The sequence below is a fragment of the Betta splendens genome, chromosome 1 (assembly GCF_900634795.4).
Source record: "Betta splendens chromosome 1, fBetSpl5.4, whole genome shotgun sequence".
In the NCBI taxonomy this organism is placed as follows: Eukaryota; Metazoa; Chordata; class Actinopteri; order Anabantiformes; family Osphronemidae; genus Betta; species Betta splendens.
This window is the reverse complement of record NC_040881.3, coordinates 7,354,070-7,379,843: the sequence shown is the minus strand read 5'-3', so window position 1 is coordinate 7,379,843 and position 25,774 is coordinate 7,354,070. Positions and strand designations below refer to the sequence as shown.

Here is a 25,774-nt window from a genome sequence, read left to right as displayed (position 1 = left end):
CCAAGTTCATCGCTGGGAACGCCCACAAGGCATCTCCGCCAATCAGAGCTCCCCTGTGTGCGCGTCACCCCAATCAACATCGGAGGAGGCAGGAGGGTCCGGCTGTTGCTAGGGCATGTCCGCGATGACTCTCACACTGTCAAGCCAATCATATTGCAACGTCTCCGTGCATTGGTTAAGCCACATACGAAGAGCCCGCCCCTGGGCTTTTCCTATTGGTCCTTGGTCGGTCGCTCACTTTACCGAGTTTTAGTTAGGTGCTATTGATACTGTAGTTGGAGTCACTAAGACTCAGAACTGAATATAGGAGCGCACACACATCGGTCTGAAACACCTTTTAAAAATTTCCATTCCATTATTTTATGACTTGTACAGTTGTGTATATAGACTGTTTCTATTTTTGATAACGAAACAACAACAAGATGGAACTTAATTCTCTTTTAATTCTGCTGGAGGCTGCAGAGTACTTGGAAAGAAGAGACCGAGGTATTTCCAGCTAATCTGACAAGTTGTCAACATTTCTACGCTAGCGACCGATAATGGAATAGATCGTTTATTACAACAGTTTGTCTTTTGTAAAGTTTTGACGTGCGCTGCCATAGTGCAGGTATGATGTCACTTTACAGACAATGGAACGTAGACCGGGCGATGGGCAGCAGCCTGTGTGCTACAACAGCAGCGATGCAATTCAATATTTGATGGATTTCATGGCATTTATGATCCGTGATGATTATTTCTACTGTAAGATGCATTCAGTGTGTGCTCGGAGTGTAGGAAAATGCATGGCATTGAGAATAATAGCCAGTATCATGATCACAGATACCGGAGAAATCATGTAAACGGTCCTGTTGTAATAATAGTAATTGAAAACCCAGCTGAAGGTTATGCTGTGCATTATGTGTGTCTTGGAAACGATTAGAGTGTCAATCGATCACGTTTGGTTCCTCTCGAAATTGCATTTACTTTGAGGCTATTTTACAGTTTCCACAAATGACTCATCGACTGCTCATGACAACACAGCAAATGAACTTCATTCAATTTCATTTCTATTTTCTGTGTCAACAGAGGCAGAGCACGGCTATGCGTCGGTGCTACCGTACAGTAACGACTTCTCCAGAAAGAAGACGAAAGTCTCGCCAATATCCAGAAAAACTCAGAACAATAGGTAAATATGTGGGCCGCTTGTTTGTTTGTTTGTCTCCATGTGATCGCATGGAAACACGCGCTTGCACGCACGTCGGGAGGAGAGCTGCGTTCACGCACCCTCTGCCGCCTCTCTCTCTCTCTCTCTCTCTCTCTCTCTCTCTCTCTCTCCGCCTGGGCTGGGCTCTCTGTTTTGGTCCGTGCAATAAACACTGCCACGCGTACACTGTCAACTCCGCTGCTCCGCGCTCCCACTTCACACGCACGCCTCTAAAACACCCCGCCCCACGCGCGACACGCACGTAACCTTTCATTTCTGCCCGTCGCGCTTTCACCTGCGCCGTCTTCATGCGTCGTTTCTGTTGTTTTATGTGGTTAACGTGACCCGCGTAAGTGAGTGTGTTTTAGGAAGTTAAAGTCAATGTCCTCTCCACTCACGATAATATCGATTGGTTTTCATTCTGGTATCAATCAACAGTATCGCTTATGTGCTAAAAACGCCCTGCGTTGCATAAGAAGGTTTCATTTTCACTTTAGTCCAACTCACTTACAACAGGTTAAAGGCCATTTAAACGTCTGCAGGTCTAGTTCAGTTCATTTGCATATCACCAAATAACAACAAAATGAACCTACTTAAAAGAAGCATAGAAATATAGTTATACTGAAAACAGAATCCGGCTCAGAGAAGAGGCAGCAAACAGAACCCAGACAGTGTGGTTGGGCCCACAAAAAGTGATCTACTGCCTTCCCCATAAAATATGATCATTTGATCAGAGCACAATCTGACGGTGGCACGTGAAATTTGTATTCTCATGAAACATTTCCTGGATGTGTTTTCATCAGTAAAATGTCATTCCCCAGAACACTTGACCATCAAGTTCTGATAAAGTATAAAGAAAAAAAACCATTTCCTGTTGGCTAATGTTCATTTAAGGAAGCCCAGCGAGCCCGATTTCTCCACTAGCGAATCTCAAAGTTATGTAATTGCGTGTACTGTACAGTACACCAACTTGTAGTGCTACTATTGTGATTGCATTCCTTTCGTAGGTGTATATTTTGGACGGGATGGAGGTGATTGTATTGATGTATCCGTCTGAATGAGGACTTTTTCACATTCCTACCAACTATTATTTGCATACTCCAGGTGAATGTGTGGGTGAGGATGTGGCAGGTGGGTGTGGTGGCTCCAGCAGACACAGACACACTGAGCGTCGTGCACCAGACCTGCTTTTCCAAATTCCCCAGCTCCTTTTTATACTCACCTACCTGTTTTTTCGCCATCAACAGGATACTGGATGGTAGCGAAGTAAAAACACGTTGGGATCTGACACCACGTTTTGGCTTTAACAGAAGCCCCTCTGTTAGTTAAAAAAGCACAAAGCCTCCTTTGTAGAAGGAACAGTCGCTCTTATGGTTTTTAATATCGGGATTGAATCTGCAATTTAAACAGATGACCTGTTTTGCAATGGCGTGTGAGAAAAAAATAGTAACTCAGCTGAGTCTATTTGTGAACGCAGAGCGTAAGAAGCCACATGGACTTTCCTTGCTTCTAGACTGTTGTTTCATCAAAACGAGTGAGATCTGGACTTGTATTCCCTCCCGGGAGTGTTTCCTGCGTCAGATGTCTGTTTATCCAGAAATATACTGGCAGAGAAGACCGAGCTTTAACAGCGTTGCACGTGTACAAGATGTAAAAACGTCATTTAGTGAATTCCGGCCTCATGGCAGCTTGTTTGACGTCACGCGGCCCTCTGCATGCTTTTACACAACTTTTAAAGGTGTGTGATCGCCGCCTTTGAAACGACTTCCTGGTCATGCCCCGTACTTTGACTGAGACGTTTCCCCAAATCAGGCCGGTTTGACTAGCACAACTTCCTCGGTGATAGAATAAAGCTCTTTGTCTGCCGTTTGGATCAGGTTATTAGTGGCAGTTCAACATCCTGTGCTCCTCCCTGGATGTGTGTGTGTGTGTGTGTGTGTGGGGGGGGGGGTGTTGGGGGGCAGAGGCCTCCACCTCCTCCAGCGCAGCTGTGGGAACCGCTGCTTCGCCAGCACAAGGGCCCTCAGACAGTGGGACATCTGAAAAGGCTTGTTGTCAGTCTGGCGCTTTTGCCGCGGTTGTTGTTGTTGTCGTCGTTGCCACGGTCGCCGCGACGCGCTCATGAACGGAGGGCCTGTCTCACGCGCACATCACAATAGGGACTCTCCTCCCCACACGCCCAGGCATCCTGCGGCGTCCGAGCCTCCAGATGTGCGTCCGCGCGGACCCGTCGGCCCCCGCGGCTCGTCTTTTCGCTGTTTGTCGTCGATCTCTATTTCCAGAACGCGCCACCGAGCGCCTCCGCACGTCGATGCCCTTAATTCACCAAATACGACGCTGCCGCGCAGCAGCGACATCGTTCAGACGTCCCAGAGCCACCTGGAGGCAGCGAGAAGTGAAAGCGCTGACACGACTTCAGGCCTTTCTTTGATCTCCTGACACACATTTTCCGACTGATGCTCAGATCTGCCATTTCTTGGTTTCATCCTTGCGACTCCCTGCTTTAATCTGTCTCCCGTTTAGATCGAGACGCTCGCGCACCCAGCCTCGCACCGTGGGATCATTCCCTGCGGCCTCTCCCAACGCTCACGCCTCGTAGTTTGACGCCTGCGTAGTATTTGTGCTGCCTGCGGTTCGGACTCTCACCCTTGTTTCTGTGTTTGCTTTCTTTCAGATGCTCCCACAACGAGCTGGAGAAACACAGGTAAGGTGTCAGCCGATGTGCTTCAAACCACTGAACGGGCGTCGGCCAAAGGCCGACGTCACGTATTTCAACTCGGTGGATCGAGAAACGCGGATCAGAGGTCGTCTTCAAAGAGCCAGAGGCTTAATCGATTAATTCTGCTCGAAAACGGACAATAAGCGGATTTCAAAGGGGGGCGTCTCGTTGATTAGATCTGTCTTCATGTCATGGCTGAATCTCGTTACCTTGTATGGAGGGGGAGTCCTGTCAGTAATGGGATAATCCCGCTCAGGCTGATGAACCTCAGCTCTCTGAGACGCGCGGCCTGTTTCCTGCCCCCTCCGCACTTCACAAACATACTGTACGTTTTGTTTTGCGCTTGTCAAGACACAAGCGTCTGTTTTGGCTTCATCAGCAGGGGAAGCGACTGCACAGATTAAAAGGAGCACGTCAGGAAGGAAAACGCTTCGATTCAACAAAGCCGAGCCGCGTCAGAGGAGAACCCTTCGTCGAAGCGCTAGAACCGTCTGAGGCGCTTTGCTTCTCGCGCTGGTCTCTCCAGCTGATTCATTAAAAAAAGGCCCTTCCTGTCAAACAGTGGCCGATGTGCCTGTGAGCACGCGGGCAAACGGGTGTGACGGGTGTGGCGGTCTGCGTGTGCGTGACACAGCGTCGCCCTCGACGACAGGACGGCGCTTTCAGTCACATGCTGGCGAGTGAGTAATGGCTGCGTGCCGGCGGAGGCGAACGCGCCAAGGCATGTTCCTCCCCGACCTGCGACGCAGGAGAGGTGCCGGCCGATCGCGCCGCAGACGTTGAGACACCGCGCTTACGTCACGGCCCATGGGAGGGTGCGGTCGGTTGCTAATGAAGTGGCGTCCAGTCAAACTGACACTTCCTTAATCACCGCGCTCACTTCCCGTGGCGTCTCCAGAAACGTGTCATTACCGAGAGCGGTGTCGTGACTGTGAAACATCTGTGTCTGTTTCCGCCGTGATGCACAATTAATAACTTGTGTGATGTCACTCCCTTCATCATTGTTCTGTATTTACCGGTAATTTCCCTGAATGATACCGGTACTTATTCGTAATGACGGGCTGTGCAGTGAGAGGTTTCGCTGTGATCCACACGCTACGTCCTGATCCCTGTTTCGACCTGTAGCCTCCGGCTGCAGTTCTGTTACGCCAACATACCGTGTGTGTGTGTGTGTGTGTGTGTGTGTGTGTGTGTGTGTGTGTGTGTGTATTAATGGGCAGTTGAGCAACTAGCAACTTGCTAGTTGACCAACAGTCAGTTTCTCAACAGTAATTCAGAAACGTAAGCATGTGTTATCGCCGGCTTTTATCAGCATTTCTAATTTCATAGCTTGAACAATTAGTAAAAGCCAACAATAGCTCATATCAGAGTGCAGTGGTTTCAGCCATCCTCCTCAGTGTCCTTAGTTGGTTCATGTCACTACCGGTGAATCATAGGAAAACCAAAAGTCTTCACTGTGTTGTCAGACGGGTTTAATGAGTGTGGGACCAGTTTGGAGCCTCAGCCCTGTTTAACGTACATCAGTTACATTAAACCCAGCGAAGCCCTGCAGGGAGGCGCTGGTGTCTGAACCCTGACTCATCGCCTTTGTTTGTTGTTGTGTTTGGTGCGGCACAGAGGCGGCCTTGTGCGCGGCCGTTCACGAGGTAGACAAGGTGACTGTGATGAGTATCTGGCTTTGAAACGGCTGGAAGGCCGTAGGATTTATTGTCAGTCGTCCGACAGCAGATCCGGGTTCTTCTGGAAACGCTGCATGCGATAAAAGCAGCCGGCGTCCATTTTTAACCAGACCTCGAGCTGCCACTTGGGCCGTAAAGGTGATGGGGGTCGATGTGTGGCACATCTGCTCCCTGGCTGCTGCTCTCTCATCATGGCGTACGCCCGTGTCCTCTTATCAGTGTGAGACGTCTGGGCGGCCGCCGGCTCCGTCCTGACGGACTGCTTATCTGAACACGTCCACCCCGCCCCCCCTCCCGGAGCGGGACGCGGCCGCGGCCGCGGCATCGGCGTGGTGTCTCTGTGAAACCAAACGCTGCCGTGTGGTCGGCCTCTGATGGCGCGGCTTCCTTCCCATTTCTGAACCCAGCCGCTCTTGATCGCGCTCGCGACGGCGCTTTGACGCCACAGATTTCCTTTTTCTCTAGCGATCGCGAGCAATTGCAAAAGCACGGGCGTGTTTGTTCCCTGCAAGTCACCTGTTTACGGGAAATCAGAGAGCGGTGGCCTAACGCCCGGCATCTGGTATGTTTGCGGTGCTTCCCTCAATTGAGAAAAGGATTTACAGATCTATTTTTGTCTCTCCAGACGCACGATGACTGTCAGGTGCTCTTGGTTTCATTTCTGAGCCCACACAGCGCCCGTCATGACACATGTTCCTGTGTTACGTCTGCGTACATTTCACGGGCAGGGAATCAGAAACTCCTGTGTTCCCTTTGTCACAGTCTAATCTCTCTAATTAAATTTAGTCTTGTGGTGCCTTGACTCCCAGCGGTGACGGACGACTTATTTGCCTTCGAGGAGCTCTCTCCACTCCAGTGACGCTCACCTGTGCGTGTCTGTGCGTGTGTGTGTGTGTGTGTGGGGCCACAGGCCTCACCAGGCTGTGTGAGTTATGGCAGCGTGTCAGTGGGAGGAACAGCAGCTTCACCCCTCTACTCTCTCAGTCTTTGTCTACCTTGCTCCTGAGACCACATCTGTTGTTGCAATCTTTTGTGTAATTTATTTTCTGGCTCTCGTCTTTTGCCCCCGAATATGCCCGAGTCAGCACAAACGTGATGCGGTAAGGAGAAGAGAGTCCGAGGCCTTTGTCATTCTGTACTGATCCTCCTGCCACATCTCATCCCTATCTACCTCTCCTCTGATTTTACGCTTATACAGTTGTTTTTTCTATAACTTTCCGGATGATTGTCCGCTACGTCCTGTCAAACCAGTACGACACCATGACTTCTGTTACGGGATCAACAATGATTTTAAAATGACATTCCTTTCTGGTTTGCAGTTGTGTGCTTGTGTATGTCGGAGCAGAGCTCTGGGGCGTGACTAAGACCTGGAGGGGTCCGGGACCCCCAGCACACATCCTATGTACAGGCCTGCTTTAACCAGCCTGTTAACCTGGGTTTAAAGGAAGATTTTCAACTGTAGGCCTTAAAGGTCAGGTTTCATTTGCACGGTGCTTCAGAAAAACAGAATTCTAAATTCGCCCCATGTTGCCCCTACATCGACTAAGAATAAGAATGCCTTTATTCGAGTGTGGAACATGTTTATGTCTCCCACTTCAGTTGTCGAAGTCACATGCTCATATGATGGCGCCTGACTTTCAGCTTCCTCAAATCTTTGCCAATGTCATTTACATTTCTCTGGTGTGGTGATGTGGAGTCATTTCACACACACACACACACACACACACACACACACACCTGACCTCATCACAGGTTCGTTTTGTAGTCATCTTGGGGTAATAAACCTTTCATGATGATTTTTTTATTGCCATATAAATATTTGTAGAACAGGAACTGAAGATTATTTTTATTACCAAACAGGTTTTTATATTTATTTGTTTCATCTGCCCACTGAAGCCCAAAGTAACTTTTGAACTTTTTTCAAGGCAACTGTTCATACTTAACAGAAACCCAGGTTCAAGATTTAATCAGTCCGCTGAAACAAAACACTGTACTGTAGATTTATCAAAGATGCATCTTCATCGCGATTTTTAATGATTTCCTCATACAGTCATTTTGCCCGAGGGGTTCGCTAAATTTAAAGTAAATACTGGGTAAAGATCACCTGTGGTCAGTAGGTAGAGCTTCGGGTGGTGTGTGTTCTAACTGCTGTATGTTGTGAAAGGAAAGAGGTCAGTGGGTGCTCAGAAGCTTCTCAGCGCTTTCAGGCCAAACGCAGCTGTGATCGCTGCTCTGCTGTGGAGCGCCGTGTTTGCTGTAGGGACCCTGCCTTCTATTGCCCTCTCAGCATGTGGACCTCCATTTAAAGGAGAATTACCCCTGCTCGCTCCCAGGTGCACCAGGTCCGCGTGTCTACAAACACGGTTCACGCCTGCAACGCAGCTGATGCCCATAAATACACGGCGTACGACCGACGGGCGATTTGCTGGGGGTTTGTGAGAGGAGAGCCGGAACGAAAGTGTGTTGACTGAATGACACGCTCCGTCCCCTGGCCTGAGGAGGAGGAGGAGGAGGAAGAGGAGAAGGCAACGACATTCTTGTGCGTTGCCGAAGGGAGGGACGGGCGGCAGCGTAGGACGTGGCTGCTCTGAGTCGAACAGGCAGCCTGAAATTCAGGTCAGCGGAGTATGCACACATACTGTACGCTGGAATGCAGAGCTAAGTAGGAGAGGCAGTTCAGGGGGGGGGTCCGTGGGTGGATCGGGGTCACAAAACCATCTCTTGTTAAAGCTTCCTCCATGTTAATCATTGACGCGGCTTCATTATACAACCACAGCTTGTCGTGTCAGGGGAATGCGTTTATCAGCGGAACTTGTCTCCGCTGGTCTGTCCAACGTGCACGGATGCAGCTGACGTCCAGCTCTGTCTTTTGACTGAAAGGATCCTGGAGATGCACAGGGACGCCCTCCTTTACCTGCAGCCTCCCTCTGTTCGCTCTTTAAACGCTGGCTGACATCTGTTTTTGTGTTGACACTCGTGAGCTGGCTGTGCTGAGGAAGGGATTTTGTAATGATCCGTGCGCTCATACGGGGGTTTGTTTCACTACGTGGAAAGAAGAAAAAAAATGAAATGAGCCTAATTAGCAGGCATTGTTTTTACACGCCCTGTGGAAGCTCTCGTTTGTTTTGTGGGAATGCTACTACAGGAACTGAGCAACCAAACTGGCTAAATGTGCCATTTCCTCATGTTTAGTCACCAGTAAAACATGCAGTAGTGGAGTATTTAGGGCCCTCCCTCCGTCTGTGCCGCTGTTGTGCTGTCTAAGTTTCTGTTTGCTGCTTGCGTGTGAGAGCCCGATCATGTGAGGGCAAGCTCCGTGTTCCTGCCATCAGGAGAATGTGTTTATGGGGGACTTGTCTCCGTCTGCCTCGCTCCGCAGTTGTCCCTGCACACACTGGGTGGGTGTGGCCACCGTGGAGCGCAAATACGGCTCGCCCCGCACCAATGACATTTCACACCCGTGCGATAAAAGCCTCTGCGTCTCCCCCCGGCGTGTCTCCCCCCGGCGTGTCTCCCCCCGGCGTGTAAGGCAAAGCCCGTCGGCTGAGCGTGAGCCGCTTCGGAGCCGTCTTGTATTTCTACCCTCTTCTCGAGGGCGCTCTGCTGAACGTAAACACGTTCAGAGCACGGCCCGCTGATGAATTGTGCTGCTGAAAGGCCTCGTTCGTGTGTGTGTGTGTGTGTGTGTGTGTGTGTGTGTGTGTGTGTGTGTGTGTGTGGCATTTGTGCGACCGGTCCCTGGGTCGGGTCCCTCACCACCTCCGACTCCTTTGCATCTGCTCCGTGCTCTGCAGAAACCTGCCGTCCAGATGTGGAGCCACTCCACTGGCAGCCTCGGGTTCCACCACCTCACCGTGGAGATCTGCACTCACGCAACGCAGCCCCACTTTCACTTTACATCACAGAGCAGGAAGCAGCTCCTGCTCTGGGAAACGTTTGGTCCAGGAAAAGCCTAAATTGTAAAGAAGATGCAAGCAGGAATTATCTTTGCGGTCCGAAATAACACAGATTAGATCCTTGTGAACTGAGCCCTGGGCCTTTGAGATGAACTCATTACATTACTGCGCCTGCTTAAAGCGGAGCAGAGCAGGCCGCGATGTCTCGTGAGCTCACGTCAAAACAACACCAGAGGCCTGGCATCTCACTTTCTGTTCCTTAACCCCAGCAAGAGACAGAAACCAAGTCAGCTCCAGCCGCGAGAGGAAACATTGCAGCGGTGTTTCTGGCGACCTTTGACCTCGGCGTAGTGGGTTTGGCCCTGCGCCAGACGGGCCCTTCGGTCCTGTGAGTCTGGGTTGAGGAATGCACCGGGCTTCAGCGAGCTCATTAAACAGTGCAGCGAGAGAGGGGTGAAGGCCCGTTTGTTTGCACTGGCTGCACTTCGCAGGCCCCGCAGCTCTTTGTGGGTCGATAGGTTCGCAACCCGGGAGCCTGGATGGCAGCGGGACAAAGCGGTGCGAGCAGGACAGTGTGCGTGCAGGAAGCACAAAGTGAAACCGATCACGGTCACTATTTTTATCTCGTTATATGCATCGACATGCATATGCAAAACGTGCACAGGTCGCTGTACAAACACCTCCGGCCTTCGATGAGATATTTTACATATCCTCTCCGAATTCAAGCAGGCCTGTAAGAAAGGCCCGATCTGGACCCAGTAACTTTGGCCTAAGTCAGCAGATTAAATAGCTTGTTCCAGTTTCAGCAGCGCGTTCCTTTTTTTCTCCTCACCCTCGGCTTTGTTTTGGCACCGAGCCTCCGATGGAGAGGGAGGAGGAGCAGGGGGGAGGAGGGGGAGGAGGGGGAGGGAGGCCAGAGATCAGACACAGATCATCCCGTGGTGCGCTGCACGTGAAAACGGTCAGGTGGTCGTTTCCCTGCAGACGAACGAGCAAATCAAATTGTGGATTTACTATTAAATCCACCACCGCAGAGAAGCCACACTGTTTTGTTTTTGCTGTTGCAGAGATTCCAATTAGACTAGAATTGAAGTAGCGCTCAAAAGGTTTTTAAAGCTCATGTTACAGCAGACCTTCGCTTGTTTTTACTGAACATTATGTCTAGTGCAAAATACAATCACAGTTTTGCACTCTGTGAACTTGTTGACACACGTAGACCCGTCTTAACCCTTCGCTGACGCCACGGCAACAGTCCCCCACCGCGACCTTCCTATTTACAACTTGGAAAATGTGATGTGATTCAGAACCATGTGGACCAGACTGTGACCCAGCAATCACGCTCAGCCGGTGCCGCTCTTTGCTCGGCTGTTTCGAGACAATCTGATAAACATTGCGTGACCGGGGCTTGGCTCAGGAATAACAAACACGAGCGAGGGAGGGCACCGGCACCGCTCCGCGGCGGCTGTGCACACTCGAAGCAAAACAGCAATTGTGTCGCTGCAGGAGGACACGTGCGGATGGGAAGGATCTGTGTCCGACACTCTGCCAGCGCTACCAAAGTCCTGTCTTATTGATATGCATCAGAAACATGAAGTGGTTTTCAGCCTGTCACCAGAAGGACACAGTGTGCAGCACCAGGGGGGATCTGCCCAGACCTGTTGATTCTGAGACACTGTGGAATTGCTGGAACTGTAAAATGAAGAGCTACACTCTCTGCAAAGGTTAAATCCATCTATCAACACATTTAAATGTCAATATTTACAGACAGATATCTTAGTGTCAATACTTTGTTGGGTACAAGTGAAATCTGTCCTCAGATTGGCTGTTGCATCCCATAATATATTTTATGACTATTCTAACAGAAAACATGGGTTTGTGGGGCCTCCAGCGCAGTTGTTGAGTGCCAAGTGGTCTGCTTTTGATTTGGTTAATAATAAAATTAAAAAAGCGGTTCATCCTTTAAGCTTAAACAGCACCAAACAGTGCAGACATTGATTTGACGTTATGTGCTGAGAGTGCGCGCGTGCACATTCCTAGCAGGTAAAACGTGTGGCGGCCACGCTGGTGGCGGCCCGTGATGAATGGGCCAGTGAGAATGCCAGAGTTTTCTGGGGGTGAAAGCGGAGCGTTCGTGGGGGGAACGCCTTATTTTTGTTTTTCATTACAAGAGAGAGGGAGGGAGGGGGAGAGGGAGGGAGGGAGGGAGGGAGGGAGCGGGGTGCAAGATGGTCGCCCATTGGCTCAAGTTACCCTCTGGATGATGTGTATGGAGCGCTGCCTAGTGCAGCTGAGCACACTGCACTCAAAGAGCTCCTTTTAAAGCCCAAGAGAAAGTCATCCACTCGCTCAGACCCAAAAAACAACCCCCCCCCCCCCCCCCCCCTCCCCTCCGCAGACCCCCAGCTCCTTCCTGCCCGTTCCCCCCTGGCTCGACTCCAGGTGCTTCATGTGGCTCCGCTGGGGCAGGTTGGAGGTGGGCCCCCACCCCTGTCCTCAGCAGACGCGTCTTTTCCAGTGGGACGCAGGGTGTGTTGGTGTTGGCCGGGCGGAGCAGAGCACTGGACGGGCTCCGTGCATGTGTGTGTCCCCTGGGAGGCGACCAAGGAACAGAGCGAGTGCACTTTCACACGACCTTTTTTTTTGTGAATGCACCTGTGGAGAGTCACAGATGGGTTTTACTGAATCCACAGCATTTCCATAGGCACAGCCATAAGATGCACTTGTCATTTAGGGCTTTGGATTGTAATGTATAGACACCGGGCCTGTCCGGTTGCTGCTGGAAGCGATGGCTAGTGAGAGGGTCCTGCTCCGTGTAAAAACACAGGCAACGCCCTTCCTGAAAATGACAGGGGAAGCTGTGTGTGGGTCCAGCAGCCTCCCAGCAGCTCGGTTCTCTGATTGGGTTGACTGTAGTTGTGGAGATGGCCACTGGAGACCTTGCATTGTTTGTTTACCGTTCAGCCCGAGTTAGCAGAAAAGAAAAAGCCAGAACAGGGGGAAAGGGGGAAGGCTGGCCCCGTACAAAGACACGCTTCATGGGCTCGCTTGACTAATGGACGATTGAAAGGCCTTTATGAACGAATGTGAAGGGAGCAACCACAGAGAGGGAAGGTAATCTCCTGATAAAAGCAGCCCGTTGAACCAACATACAGTTTCTACAGTATTAAGTCTCTGTCCACACAGAGACCAGAGCTGCATCACAGAGTCAACCTATGCATCTTGACTTGATCCAACAGAACCAGCAGAACCTTGCAGCTTCCTCGTTGTGGTCAGTGGATGAGTTTTGCACCCAGTGACTGTGAACTGACTGGTGTGCTAACGACACGCTAAGGCAGACTAACGCGTGGAAACCCTTCAAACGTCATTGAGTCCGGTCCTGCAGGGCCGCACCCACCGAGCGCGTACCGGGCCCATCGCCGCTCGCACTGGCTGCCGAGCAGCGGCTGTGGTTTCCAGCCTTCAGGGCCGTGCGGATAAACTCTGGCTGGCCTCTTTGTGCACTTCTCTGTTCTGCTGGTGAACTGTGCTGATTCACTTGCTTGTGTGCTTGCAGACGTGCCAAACTGCGGCTGTACTTGGAGCAGTTGAAGAAGTTGGTGCCTTTGGGTCCAGACAGCACAAGACACACCACACTGAGCTTGCTGAAAAGGGCCAAGATGCACATCAAGGTACTAAAAATAGAGGAATCAGTCACTGAACAGCAGAAAAATGGCTTGATTAAATGACTACTTGTTTATTGCAGTGCACAAAGGCATTTGCTGCTTCTCAACCTCAATGTTTCTTGCTGTTATATTTCATTTCAATCCTGACAGAATTAAGAGCTTCTCCTAAATGTAGTGTGAGAGCAGATAACTGAACGTTGACGCCCACCCCTTGCTTCATTTCTGTCTCATCTCACACACACTCACACACACACACAGAGTCTAGAAGATGTGCAGCAGAACGAGTGACTGTGAGCTCAGTGTAGGACGCGCTGTACTGATCTCGCTGTTTACAAGCACCAACAGTGTGGTTGATGGAAAATTCAGACGTAGCAAGTTTTAACCCTTCATTTCCTGTTTATCATGTCTCTCTGCGCAGACGATCTGTGTCGATTCTCGACACTGTCTTGTGTTTCTCATTTCGCCCGTTGACCACATGTGCTTGACTTCATTTTGATTCACCACTGAAAACTTTCATGTGCAAAAAATCGGATCCTACGCTGAGTCAAACCTGTACAAGCGACTACATCTATTTTACTTTCCAAAACAACCACTTCCCTGTTACATGTTAATGTTGGGGTTTAGTATATAATTTACAAACAAGCACAGTGTGAGGACTGCCCAGATGCTAAAGCAATAATTTAAGCCTAATATTGTTTGCAATTTCACGTATCTCCTAAAAAGTAATAATTAAAGATAATCCGTGGCAGTTCATTCGTGCCATTTGTGTTTGTGCCTCTGCAGAAGCTGGAGGAGCAGGACAAGAAGGCTTTAAACATGAAGGAGCAGCTGCAGAGAGAGCATCGCTACCTCAAACGCCGCCTGGAGCAGCTCTCTGTGTCGGGGTCCGTGGAGCGCATCCGCACTGACAGCATGGGCTCCACCATCTCCACTGACTCGGAACAAGGTAGGACGCCGCCAACCTGTGGCAGAGCATAAACTACAACATCAAGCACCATACACAGTAGCTCTACTGGACTGGAGGCCTCATGTATATCTGGTGATTATACGTATCCACGTATAAACAGTCAGAGCTGTTTGGATGTTCCCTTTATGCTGTATAAATAAAACAGAAGGGACGTGGCTGTGTTTCAAGTGAAAAGCCACTTTGTGATAAGCCCTGGCCTTGTTTGCCAGGTGATGGCCCGGGGTCAAAGGTTAACACCTCAGCCTGCAGATAACGAAATCCTCCTCTTCAGCCACCGATGGTGGAAGCGCTCATGTCATGTGGCTGTGTACTGGGCGCAGGTTGTAGCAGCTTAACAGCTTTGTCATGTTTGCACTGCAGAAATGACCTAGATACAAACAGTAATCGGTCAAATACAGCAGCGTGTGAAACAGACTGACCTTTTCCTACCATTCAGACTGCTTATTGTGCCTCCCATCGCTCTCGTCCCCGCCTTCTGGTGAACAGCTGCCACTGCTGTTGCATTCAGATTGATGGAATCGCACCTTTTTGTTCGGTTTGAGCTTAACGTGAATTTTTACGTGCTGCTCTGTGTGCATACTAATCCCAGATGAGGTAAACACATGCAGTTGTTTATCAATGGAGAAGGGGATCAGCTATGGGAGCTCAAAGATCTGCCTGTTTTTCCCCCCAGAGTTAATGGCGGTCTAAATCCGGGGTTAATCCACACTAGCAGTGGGCTCGCTAATAAATGCCCACACTTGGGTGAAAATAAACAGTTGCTCTGTTGGTCAACAGTACTGAACGGAGGCGTGTGTGTTTGTGTGCAGAGGTGGACATCGAGGGTGTGGAGTTCACCCCTGGCGAGGCGGACAGCATCGACAGCATCAGCGATGGCGAGGAGGAAGACCACTACAGCCTCCAGAGCAGCTCCAGCGACACCAGCTACACAGCCTCACATTCCCACAGACTACAGCTGCACCACTGTTAGGACACCACCCGGCCACCCGCGTCCCAACCGGCTTCCTCACCCGTCTTTTCCCGCCCGCACTCTACAGTACTTGCTCTGACTATTTGCGAACCCCACTACCTACATTGGCTCAATCCTCAACGGCAGTACACCCTGATCCGGCTCCCGCGTTTCCCAGCCCTGGCTCTCCTGGAGGGATGCAGGGCTGAAATGCCACTCAAGCCTTCATGACTCCTCTGACCACTGACCCTACCTCAGTCCTACTGCATTATACCTGAACCCGTCCCTCCTGACGCACCCTGCCCTCCCACTGCCCTCACAAACCCTACCCAGCGTTGCCGCAGGCTCAAAGAGCGCAGAGTAGATTTCGTGGCTTCTGTGGTGTAGTGGACAGCTTTGACTTGTTAATCAGGATTTTGTACTGTGCGTGCGTGTGTGTGTGTGTGTACATTGTGCGTGTGTGCAGGAGCAACTAACCAAGCAAGGGAGTTCAAGACACACAAACAAAATAAGCTGTGTGTCATTCTCTTGTGGCAATAATACACCCAGAAGGCTTTGCACTAGATACGTGCTGTTAAAGGTAAAGCCCTTCTGTTTGTTCTGCAATATATGCAACACCCAGACCTCAAGTTTTCATCAGGCAGTATCATACCTTGAGTGTTTGTTTGACTGCTGCAAAATGGCCATTGCTCAAAGGAACACTTTGACATTTTGGGATTGTGCTGACTGGTCATGTCTGTGTGTTTAATATGAAGCTCCAGTCAGCAGCTGGGTCCATGCTAACAATATGCTACCGGCATTTTTAAAGCCCACGTTTAATTGTGTTTGTTTTATTTGTCTAAAAACTAATATGTCACCACTTGCTGGCAAAAACAAATAGTCAGGCACATATTAGACATTTCTAGTGACAACCCGAGCTGAACAGTCTTTATGCTTCGCTACGTAGCTTCATCCTTCACACAGATGTGAGAACTATATCACGCAACTTTTGCCGAGAAAGTGAATTAGTGCATTTCCCAAAAACATCAAACTGTTGCTTTAACTTTCCCACGTTTCTACACATGTTCAATCTGAATCAGTGCTTCTGCAACCCTGTGACCTAACGTTGGACTTTTTTTCCCAACAGCAACTTTTGTACATAATTACGTCGTTGCCAAATGACGAGACAAACTGAAAAAGTTACAGAGCTGTTGAAGAGATAAAAGAATGTAAATAGATGTACAGTTACTGTTGAAACCCTCATGTCTCCCTCTGGTTGGGTTGCCTAACCACTACTCCACACTACTGACCACTACACTATACCACCCCATGGTGTGGATGGACTACTATGTCAAATGTGTAAAAAAAAAAAAGAACATGGAGTTGCCTCACAACTAAAACTCTATTTCTAAAAGATTCATTAAAAATCTTGTGTTTTCCTTTACAGTAGCAAATTGATGTAGCAATAAACATGAGAGGCAGGTGCTTCCTTGGAGTTGAATGACTCTGCTGGAGCGTGAGGTGTTATGGGAGATGCAGGTGGGTGATAATCGAGGTGAGACCTACAGAAAATGGAGCAGCCCTCCTTTTTTCCACTAATGGGTCTTTATTTTTGCCCACAACGCCATCTACCCAGAACTTTCATCTTTCCACAGCTCTGCTACTATTTCAAGCAATGCTTGGGTGTCTGCGTTTTTGTTTTGTTTTGCTGTGATTAACAAGTCAAAGCTGTGAAGATGGAAAAGACAAAAATATACAAGAAAAAAAATGAATTGTACTCTATAGCAGCCTTCATGTTAGCTTACATAGAGAACTAATCACATTCTGTTCCGCTTTTAATTCCTGTAACAAGACTAATCATTTACTTCTTTCTCTTCTAAAGCTTCCAGACACTGCTGAAAGCCAACGTAGACAAACCTATTCCTGACTTATGCACTATTAGGCCTTGGTTTGTGGCAGTCCTTAGAGCTTGGCGTGCCAACACTTTGAAAACATAAAAGGGGCCGGTCCCACCTGACAGGTCTGACCAAAAAAATTAAAAACTACAAAAGGCTACAAAAAAAGCTGCATACAACAAAAGCTACGCATCACTGAAAGTGATATTAGCTAGTGTAGTCTATATTTCTTGTATTAAATTTTGTATTATATTTTCCTAAATGTTCCAAGTGAGTATAAACATATATAAATATAGATATATATATATATATATATAAAGAGAGAGGGGCAGGAGGCCAGGCTTGTTTAAGGGAGAGTGGGGGCAGGGGAGCTGATACACTGGCCCTTCTCCCTGTGGGTGAGACTCCTGCTGTCATTCTGTGCCTTGGCGAGTCTTCAACCTCACTCATCCTCCCTCATCCTCCCCCCTATCCCGCAGTCCCTGCTCAGGTCACACTCCCCCTCCCTCCCAGTCTCATGCTCTCTGTCCGGGGCTGAAGGCTTCAGTTTCACCCATTGCCATGCCAAAACACTTCTACAAGCCACGGGCATGTGAAGACAACAGCTTATTATAAATAAAGAAAAGTAAAATAAACAAAACCCCCCTTCAGTCTCTACTGAGAAGCCACTGTCCAGATGTTTCCTGCCTACCCGTCTGCCAGTGCCACCTGTCACGAGGAGAGCAAACAAACAAGAACAACACACACTGGTAATGTCCCTTGGCAGCTTTCAGTCACCCCAAGGTCACCGATGGGGTTCACATCGTCTGGGCCTGAGGCGCGTTTGTCTTTTTTTTTGTCATTTTACTATTAAATGTTTGTCGACTGCGTGTTAAAGTGCGAGTCACTGGGAGAGGAGTGATAAAAGAATAATACAATCAATGGCAGCTTAAGGTGTTATCCTTCCCGCTCCTGGTGGTTCGCCCAAAAATAGTGTTACCCATGTATCAGGGGACCTGTTGAGACACAGCAATATTACCATCTTGTGCTTTCTGACGAAGGGTTTTTAAGACAAGCAGGTAGTCATGCTTTTGACTCTGTGGTGCGTTGTTTTGATGACCAACTCTTTCATTTTGTTTTGATGAATTTTACCTCCTATCTGCACTCTCTCCTCCGCTGCAGGAGGTCAAAAAGAATTTCCTACACGAGACAGAGTTTGTTTTTTGTCATTGAGAGTTTACATTCATGTCAAAGGATTTGTACAAGACAGTCTGTAGCAGAATTGTCCATTTTCAGTTCGTTGGTCTAGTGAACAACTCCGAGAACCATATTGACGACATGAAATTATTCTCTTGCACAGAACCTCCTAGAAAGAGAAATGAAAGCTAAGGACAGAGTGAATGGACTGAGCTGAGGGCCACATATGAGATTATAATTTTTCAGTGGCATCATTGAAAAATGTACATAGCACAACTGCAGTGAGCGGCAGGATATGGTAACATTTAGTTAGAATTCTGGATGGAAAGTGTTTATGGAAATTCTTTTAATGATGTGCCTTGAAAAAAAGTTATTTTCTTATAAAACAAAAAAAAAACTAAGATTGTACCAATTAATAAAGTTGCTTTTATTGTTGAACCCCCTCGAGAGGCAACAGAAGATGTTCATTCCTCATTGCAAAAAAGGATAACATTCACGTCAAGAACTTTGAGGGGCTCTTCATTGAAGTCCCATTAAGATCAAAGCGCAATTTCAGAGTCATCAGAGAGACGGGGGCTCGGTTTGAAAAAAAGAACTTGACTTCAGAGCAAGTGCAGACAAGGTTAGACATTTGCTTTCATGTTGTTGCACAGAGATTTACTTCAGTGTGTTGGGTTTTTTTCTAAGAGCACAAAAGCACAGTGTGATGTTTGGGGAAGTCAGCGGGCACAGAGAGTGAGGGAGGGATGAAATCAGGGTGAAGCACCGACAAAGGACGGCCTTCTGCACGCCAAAGTCTCCAGAGCCTGCTGACTAATGGTGCTCATCAAAATCAGCACAACCACTTCCATGAGATGTTAATCCTGCCAAATAAACAGTCACTTTTGAACCTTCCACGTTGAATGATTAGTATGAGAGTGTAGAGTATGTTTATGTAATTCCAGGCAAATATCTTTATTGTAGGCTTTAGGACAGCTTCTTACTTTCTGGACTCCAACCTTTGTTTATTTATTTTTTTGTCTTCATTTTCTACTATTGTGCATCAGGCAATGCTCTAAGCCCGTGTTCGTAACATGCATCTTGTTTTACGGCAGAGTTTTAAACCCAAGGACCCAGACGCTGTGCTGGCTGGGATGTGGTAGCGGATGTAGTAGAGGATGACGGGGACTTAGTTTAGGTTAACATACTGAGCAGAGTAAGGAGTGTTCTGTGCCAGAGACCTGTGAATATGTTCCTTTTTAGCAAGTATGTAATTTGCATTCGGAAGATGTTATACGAGATCCTTTTTTGTTTTGTGCGTACATGTGTACACGAGTACCTGGTGCTGGCTACATTTTGGCACACACTTGAAGGTATTGTGTATTATCTCATTGTAATATTAATTATATTATAAAATATTTTATAAATAACCCTGCTTATGCCTCTTTATTGCCTACTGTACTGAGAGAAAACACGGAGCAGTGAGATGGGCATCTACTGAACAAAGCAGCAGGTATATGTAGACATGTTCAAATGTTACAAGGGTTTCCTGTTTGGTTTATGCACTTGTGAAACTGAAAAAGTAACTCGTTTTTTAAAGATCAGAGTTCACTTTCTGCAACAGAAATGTTAAAACTAAAAAAAAATCAACAGAGACAAGATTGAATCAGTCATATCGCATTTTATGTAGGCGCAACGTGACAAAGACAAACATGGACTGAAAACGGGCTTGGATGTGTTGCAGAACATCCAAAAACATCGCCTGAAAGTCCTGAGGTTTGCGTTTTCGCCTTTAAATAGTCATGAAGTAATATTAAAAATGATAGATGCTAAAAACAATTGTTCAAAACACAGAAAATCACATGAATTAGGTTTGCTACAATTCAAGTTTCGCAACAGAAAATCAGTCAATTCCACCTTAAATGGAATGCAATCACATAGTTACTAATTAAGCCTTTATACAGTTAACAGGCATTAACATTAAATAGTGGGAAACTGCTCATTGTCCTTTTTAATGCAAGTCATTTTGGTGCTAGCAGTTATAATTCAATAGTGTTTACACTAACACTTTTATTTAGGTGCAATGACTGAATATATTGCGTTGACTCTAGAACTGTGTAGTTTCAAGCTATTTATGACGAATGAGAAAAAATAAATCATAAGGACATTTGAGCAGCAAGAAGAGCTGCTTTACGTTTTCCTTTAAACGCAAGTTGCTAATATGGATTGTTTTGCACCTCACATCGCTCTGGCCTGTGCCTACAGAAATATCTTCATCAGGGGAAAGCTGTTACTGATTCGTCCATATGTAAAGATGGATCAACTAAATCCAACATTAAACTGTTTTATCACTTCAAAAACATTTTCCAAGGCATAGATCAGCAGCAGGTGCTTCTTGTAAACAGCCAACATTGTCAGTTATTAGTCAAGTTATATGACTCAGCTTCTTTGGATATAATTAACCTTTGAGTTCACATTTTTCCAACATTCACTGAATATTTTAAGTTGTATTTGAGTTAGTGACCAACACTGTCCATATAAATATTGCAAAAAATAAAAAATAAAACGCTTCCCGGATTCCTCAATAATTTAAAACAGTAATTCTGTGCAGTTTCACATTATAAAATCTGTTCAAATTTCATTTTTTTTTAATTGACCCAATAATTTTGAGCTATACATTACAGCCTTCTAACACTAGATGCTTTTCATCTGGTATAGTTACAGCATCAGATTACTGCTATTCCCCACAGATTCATAAAGATGAGATTTCAGCATGAAAGACAAATGACAGCGGGACAGGACACCGAGCTGAATGCTGAAATGAAAAAGTCAAAGTCAAAGTGTAGAGGACAGGGCTGAGCTGACAGCTGCGTGGTGATTGGTGACATGCCGGCATATCACGAATCTAGTGATTCTAAATGATCCAAAGTCACTGTGTCGAGTTGATGTCACCTGTACAGTACTTCACGTGTGGTCCGGTCAGACGTACTGCTGGGGCTTCTTGGGCACAGTAGCAGCTGAAGCCAGGCTCTTGGCTGCCTCTCTGGCCTTCTCTGACGCATCCTTCACCGTGTCCCTGAGCAGCCGCTGGGGCGCCTCTCCTGCAACATCAGAGTGGGTACAGAAAGAACACAACTTAATTAATACCATCTATATTTCAGTTGTTGAGAGTTCATTAGAGCTTTGTCACATTTATGGAAACAAACGCTGTACGTTGGATATTTGGCTGTGATGTGTGAGAGGAAGCCTCACACTGCTCTTAGTTAAAAATATTTTACAGCTGGTCTTATTACGCGTTCTTTTCTGGCCCTGGTTACATTTGAAGGGAAATAATCATTTGTACAAATAGTCCTGACGTAAGAATCAGCCAAACAATAAAATACTGGCTCATTTTACAATTATATACAATCTAATATGCGTCTTTCTGCTCCCTTTCTGATGCTGTGTTGAATGGTTTCCAGAATGGTGCTATATCCAGTGACTTCATGTGAATTACTCAAAAGTGTATTCAATAGATGACAAGAGGTCCTATTTGTGTCTTATCTCGCTGTGAACCCTAAAACTTAAAGCACCTCATGTGAGAACAACCGGAGTCATAGTACAACAGCGGTCTAAGGAAGCAATGGAAAGAGACCAGAGACGAGCTGCTTCCTTCACTTCACATGCCTGATACACAAAGCAGCAGACCTTGCAGAAAGGACAAGGACTGAATAGTATTGCTGGATGTGAAACCATTTACTGCTTTATTAAAAGCACCGGAGAGAGGAGTTCAAATATATCATAGGAACTTTCATGATGTTAGTAAGAGACACGTATTTCCCTCAGTCTGTGTTGTGCTGTTTACTACAGTACATTAACTAATTCTACCTAAACAAACAAATTTTAAAAGCAGATGCTGGACTTTTAAAATTACCAGATGTCTGTGCTGTGGTAAACCAGGTGATCCGAGACTACATGTCAGAGGATATCAACTCATGTCAAGTCTGGTTTTGATGCTCACAAATGACATGAAAGTCGAAATGATGCAACCAGAAAAGTTCAAGTTAAGACACATACATAGAAATTAAAGACTAAACTAAAAGCCCTGACATTTAGAGAATGTAATTGAAGACATTTAAGACTTTTTAAAGACCTAAAGACTGTGATTTATTCACAAACAAGCCTGAGGCATAAATGTGTACACGTATAAGCACCACTTCAACGCCTCAGATTTCTTTTTATTCCATTTCTGAGCTCCTAAAAAAAATTTAAGCCCCTCTCAAAACTAATATATAGTTTTTATAGTTATTTTTTTTATCTATGCACAAGTCTATAATGGGTCAAGAGATCAGAGAAAAGTAAGCATTAAAGTAGAAGTCCTTCTTCTTGTTCATCTATAGTAGAACATGAGCACTGTGCCTCAAACTGTTACAAGGCACAAAAAGTCTAAGTTTCCTTGTACTATATGTCATGAGTCAAGGATCATTAGTACAATATTAGAGTTGACTACACTGGTTCAATATTGACACTAGGTTAACGTTTGAGTCGCTTGGCCTAGTTTCACTAGTCAACAGATTCTACTCTATGATTTACAGCATTATTACGGAGTGTCTCTAGACAATACACAAGGGAAGTAAGTCACTACCCCAGCTACACACACTACTGTGATGCCAAATGAGCCTCACATGACCACCCCAGGCAAAGGCCTGGGATGGCAGATGGATGCCCCACTGCTACAATACTTACCACAACGCTCAGCCTGATGCCAATCCCTGCAGTACCATCAACAAAAGGAGCAGTGGGACAAAATCACAACAATGGTAGAAAAGGCCTTTCAGACAACAGTACGCTGCATCAGCACAACACAGGCCCTGGTGCCAAACAAGGCACGAGTGCTTCATGTAACGTAATCGCAGACATACTTTCGTCAATAAAGCTGAATAAATATAAGGAGACTGATTCACAGGCCTATTTTTGAGAAACTTCCCTGTTTTGTTTTCTCCTTTCTAGAAACAGCAATAGTTAAAAATAACCTGTTTTGTTTCCCTCTTTTCTTTTCCTTGCACTTTTCCTCCATTTCTGCTGCTGAAGTGCACATACCCTGTAGGTTCGACAGCGCATATTCCAGTCCTTTCATGGACTTCACCTGGTTGCTCTTAAAGCGGGCCAATCCAAACTCCTGAGAAAGGACACAAGAGGAAGTTATTTTACATGGAGGAGGAGACTGCAAAATAGCACTTTACCAAGCGTTGCTGCGTCCCTCTGGGGATTTAGAAAAAACAAGCTGGTATCTTCCACATCTAAAAAAAACCCTATAAAACGGACATATTTTTGGAATTCACTGATCATTCATGCTCCCACGGCTCTGCTGCCCCATCATGACCTAAAAATCAAAACAAAGACCTGAAAAATACAACATTGTTCGTCACTCTCTTCATGTGAATTTTGTCTATTCCTAATAATTCCCATCTAACTTAGGTAAGGGTACATAATGTCTCATTTGGTCTCATTACATTAAACTGCTCCAATATGTGTTACCTTCAGAATAGTTACTGTAGAAGTATGATAAATGTACCTGAATAGGTCTGGAAAAGCCATAGACACCCGAGGATATCCATGCTTCCCGTTTCAGCTGTGTGGTGGCAGGCTGCTCCACTGAGTCTTGGAAAATACAACGTTCTTCAACTGACTAATATCAAACAAAGAAATAACAGCTGGTTAAAGCTGTGGAACTTTTGAAGCTATTTCAAATAATAGAAGTAAATGAATAAATGACAAATGGCTTCTTGTGTTCTATTTTCAAAATAATAAAAGAAATAAATAAATCTAAATTTGGATGTAGTGCTGCATTTGAACTGTATTTTTTTTTTTAGTTGTGAAATGTTATTTGACCTACTGAAACAGAACATGAAGAAATAAAGCGATATTTATAATTCTCTGTTTTATAAATGTAACACTGATGATGGACTTGAACTGAAACCATTTTGATCAAATGTTGTATCGTCCCTGTTAAACTGAACTAGGTTTTGTGGCTAGACACCAGAACAAAGCCCCTGTACTCTCTTATCTCATCAGCAAGGTGACAACTGTAACTAGAGATCTACACAAACTAGGTTTCATAAATAATTAATTTACAAAAAATTCATAATATTCATAATTCAAGAGAAAAAAAACAGTTCAAGTTTCTGTCATACAGTAGATAAAATCTTAATTTAAACTCACTAACAAAGATTTTTTAAAGATGCTTTCAAGAAACCAGCACTAAATATATCACAGTAAATTAAATAAGACAACAACAAAATAAACTAACTAACTCTTCACCATTAGAGTTGTGTGGTTGAGGTTCCAGGTATAGGTGGTCAGGCTCCTGTTGACAGGATCCACGATGGAGTCCTCGACGATATACACAGATCGAGACATGCCAGCAGGGAAGAACCGCTCTGCCCATCGAGGGAGTCGGTTTGTCTTTTTCAGGAGGCGCCGGGTGAGAAGCCGGTGGTCCACAGTTACCTCCCGATACACAACATCCTCCGTGAGAACATGGGTGCTGAATGACAGAAAAAAACAGCCGGATGAGTCTATTAACCTCCAGGTTTCCGTTCAGCTTGAAGAGGCTGGCTCTATGATAGGATAATACCTGAATGGGTTAGGGTACCTCTGCCAAAAAGCAGAGACAACATGGTCCCATGCACTCCTGATGTCAGTGTTATTGCAGAAGTACTTGACCATCCTTCTCCTGTCGATAAGCTGGATGGCTTAAAGCCCAAACCCTGAGGTGCCTTGCTGTGCCTACACCAGACAGTGAAAACTTGGACGCTGACTCCATCCAAAATCTTATGCAGTCCTGCAAAGTGAATATAGCATAGTCACAGTGTGTGCAAATGTACATACATTGCAATACAGTATTTACATTTGGTTTAGCGTTTCTGCATATAAAGGTAATATTTTCTATCTTTACTTTGTTGTTCCATAATAACATTACGTGTCTCAACATTACTGTAACACATACGAGGTTGTGGCTTGTCCTTTACTCACTGACTTCCCTTGTTCATAACAAGGTGTTACTTTTCTGGACAGCTGAGAATTTATCGTAATAAATAATATTTGCAACAACAACCAGTTTAAACGTTCAACTGTTAATAGAGACAGCGTGACGGATAGAGAGCTTGAAGTTAGTGATATATGTTTGACTGGCGTTGACAGCTAGCTTAGCACAGCGGCACAGTAGGTGAGTAACGTTAGCTAGCTAGCTAGCTAGCTAGAGTTTGGGCTAGCGTTAACTATAGCTGAATGGTCTTGGCTTTCAGGAAACGAGCACTCTGAAACATACCTGAAGTCGCCGCTAATGAGAGGGCCTGTTTCTTGCGCCCTGACCAATAAATTAGCTACCGTTAGCTAGCATCCTTAATGCTAAATGTGAGAGGCACGAGACAAGAGTGCTGAGACAGTATTAGATTAATACTTCCGGACAACATTTCAAAGTAAAGTATTATTATTTAACATGAAATTATTTCAAAATAAGATAAAGAGTTTAAAATCGTAAAAGAATGTACGTGATGTACGGATAGTACATACTAATTCATGAAATAAATGTAGAAATAATATTGCTTTGATATGAAATGTTGGCCAGACCCATTTGATTTTAATTTTTAGCTAAGATTAGAAGAAAGACTTCATCAGGTGCAGGTGGTCAATGCCTCCAAATGTCCAT

At 46.1% G+C, this 25,774-nt stretch overlaps 2 protein-coding genes across 3 annotated transcripts; one reads left to right on the top strand and one right to left on the bottom strand.

The window, feature by feature from the left end:
- The first annotated feature begins 261 nt into the window (after nt 1-261).
- On the top strand, nt 262-19,514 carry mxd4 (MAX dimerization protein 4). The gene is made up of 6 exons (XM_029145155.3): nt 262-486; nt 1,066-1,165; nt 3,858-3,887; nt 13,031-13,145; nt 13,923-14,085; nt 14,916-19,514. The coding sequence occupies exons 1-6, from the start codon at nt 423-425 to the stop codon at nt 15,074-15,076; spliced, it is 633 nt and encodes a 210-aa protein (XP_029000988.1). The 5' UTR covers nt 262-422; the 3' UTR covers nt 15,077-19,514.
- Nucleotides 19,113-25,552, bottom strand: LOC114852617 (PRELI domain-containing protein 1, mitochondrial-like). 2 transcript variants are annotated; one of them, XM_029145133.3, is made up of 6 exons: nt 25,394-25,552; nt 24,701-24,907; nt 24,385-24,610; nt 23,639-23,752; nt 23,097-23,242; nt 19,113-21,185 (listed from the first exon to the last, which is right to left on the bottom strand). In XM_029145133.3, the coding sequence occupies exons 2-6, from the start codon at nt 24,790-24,792 to the stop codon at nt 21,014-21,016; spliced, it is 750 nt and encodes a 249-aa protein (XP_029000966.1). In that variant the 5' UTR covers nt 24,793-24,907; nt 25,394-25,552; the 3' UTR covers nt 19,113-21,013. The 2 variants fall into 2 exon arrangements, with proteins under 2 accessions (XP_029000966.1, XP_029000975.1); XM_029145142.3 differs by having other exon boundaries at nt 23,164-23,242.
- Nucleotides 25,553-25,774: the final 222 nt, after the last annotated feature.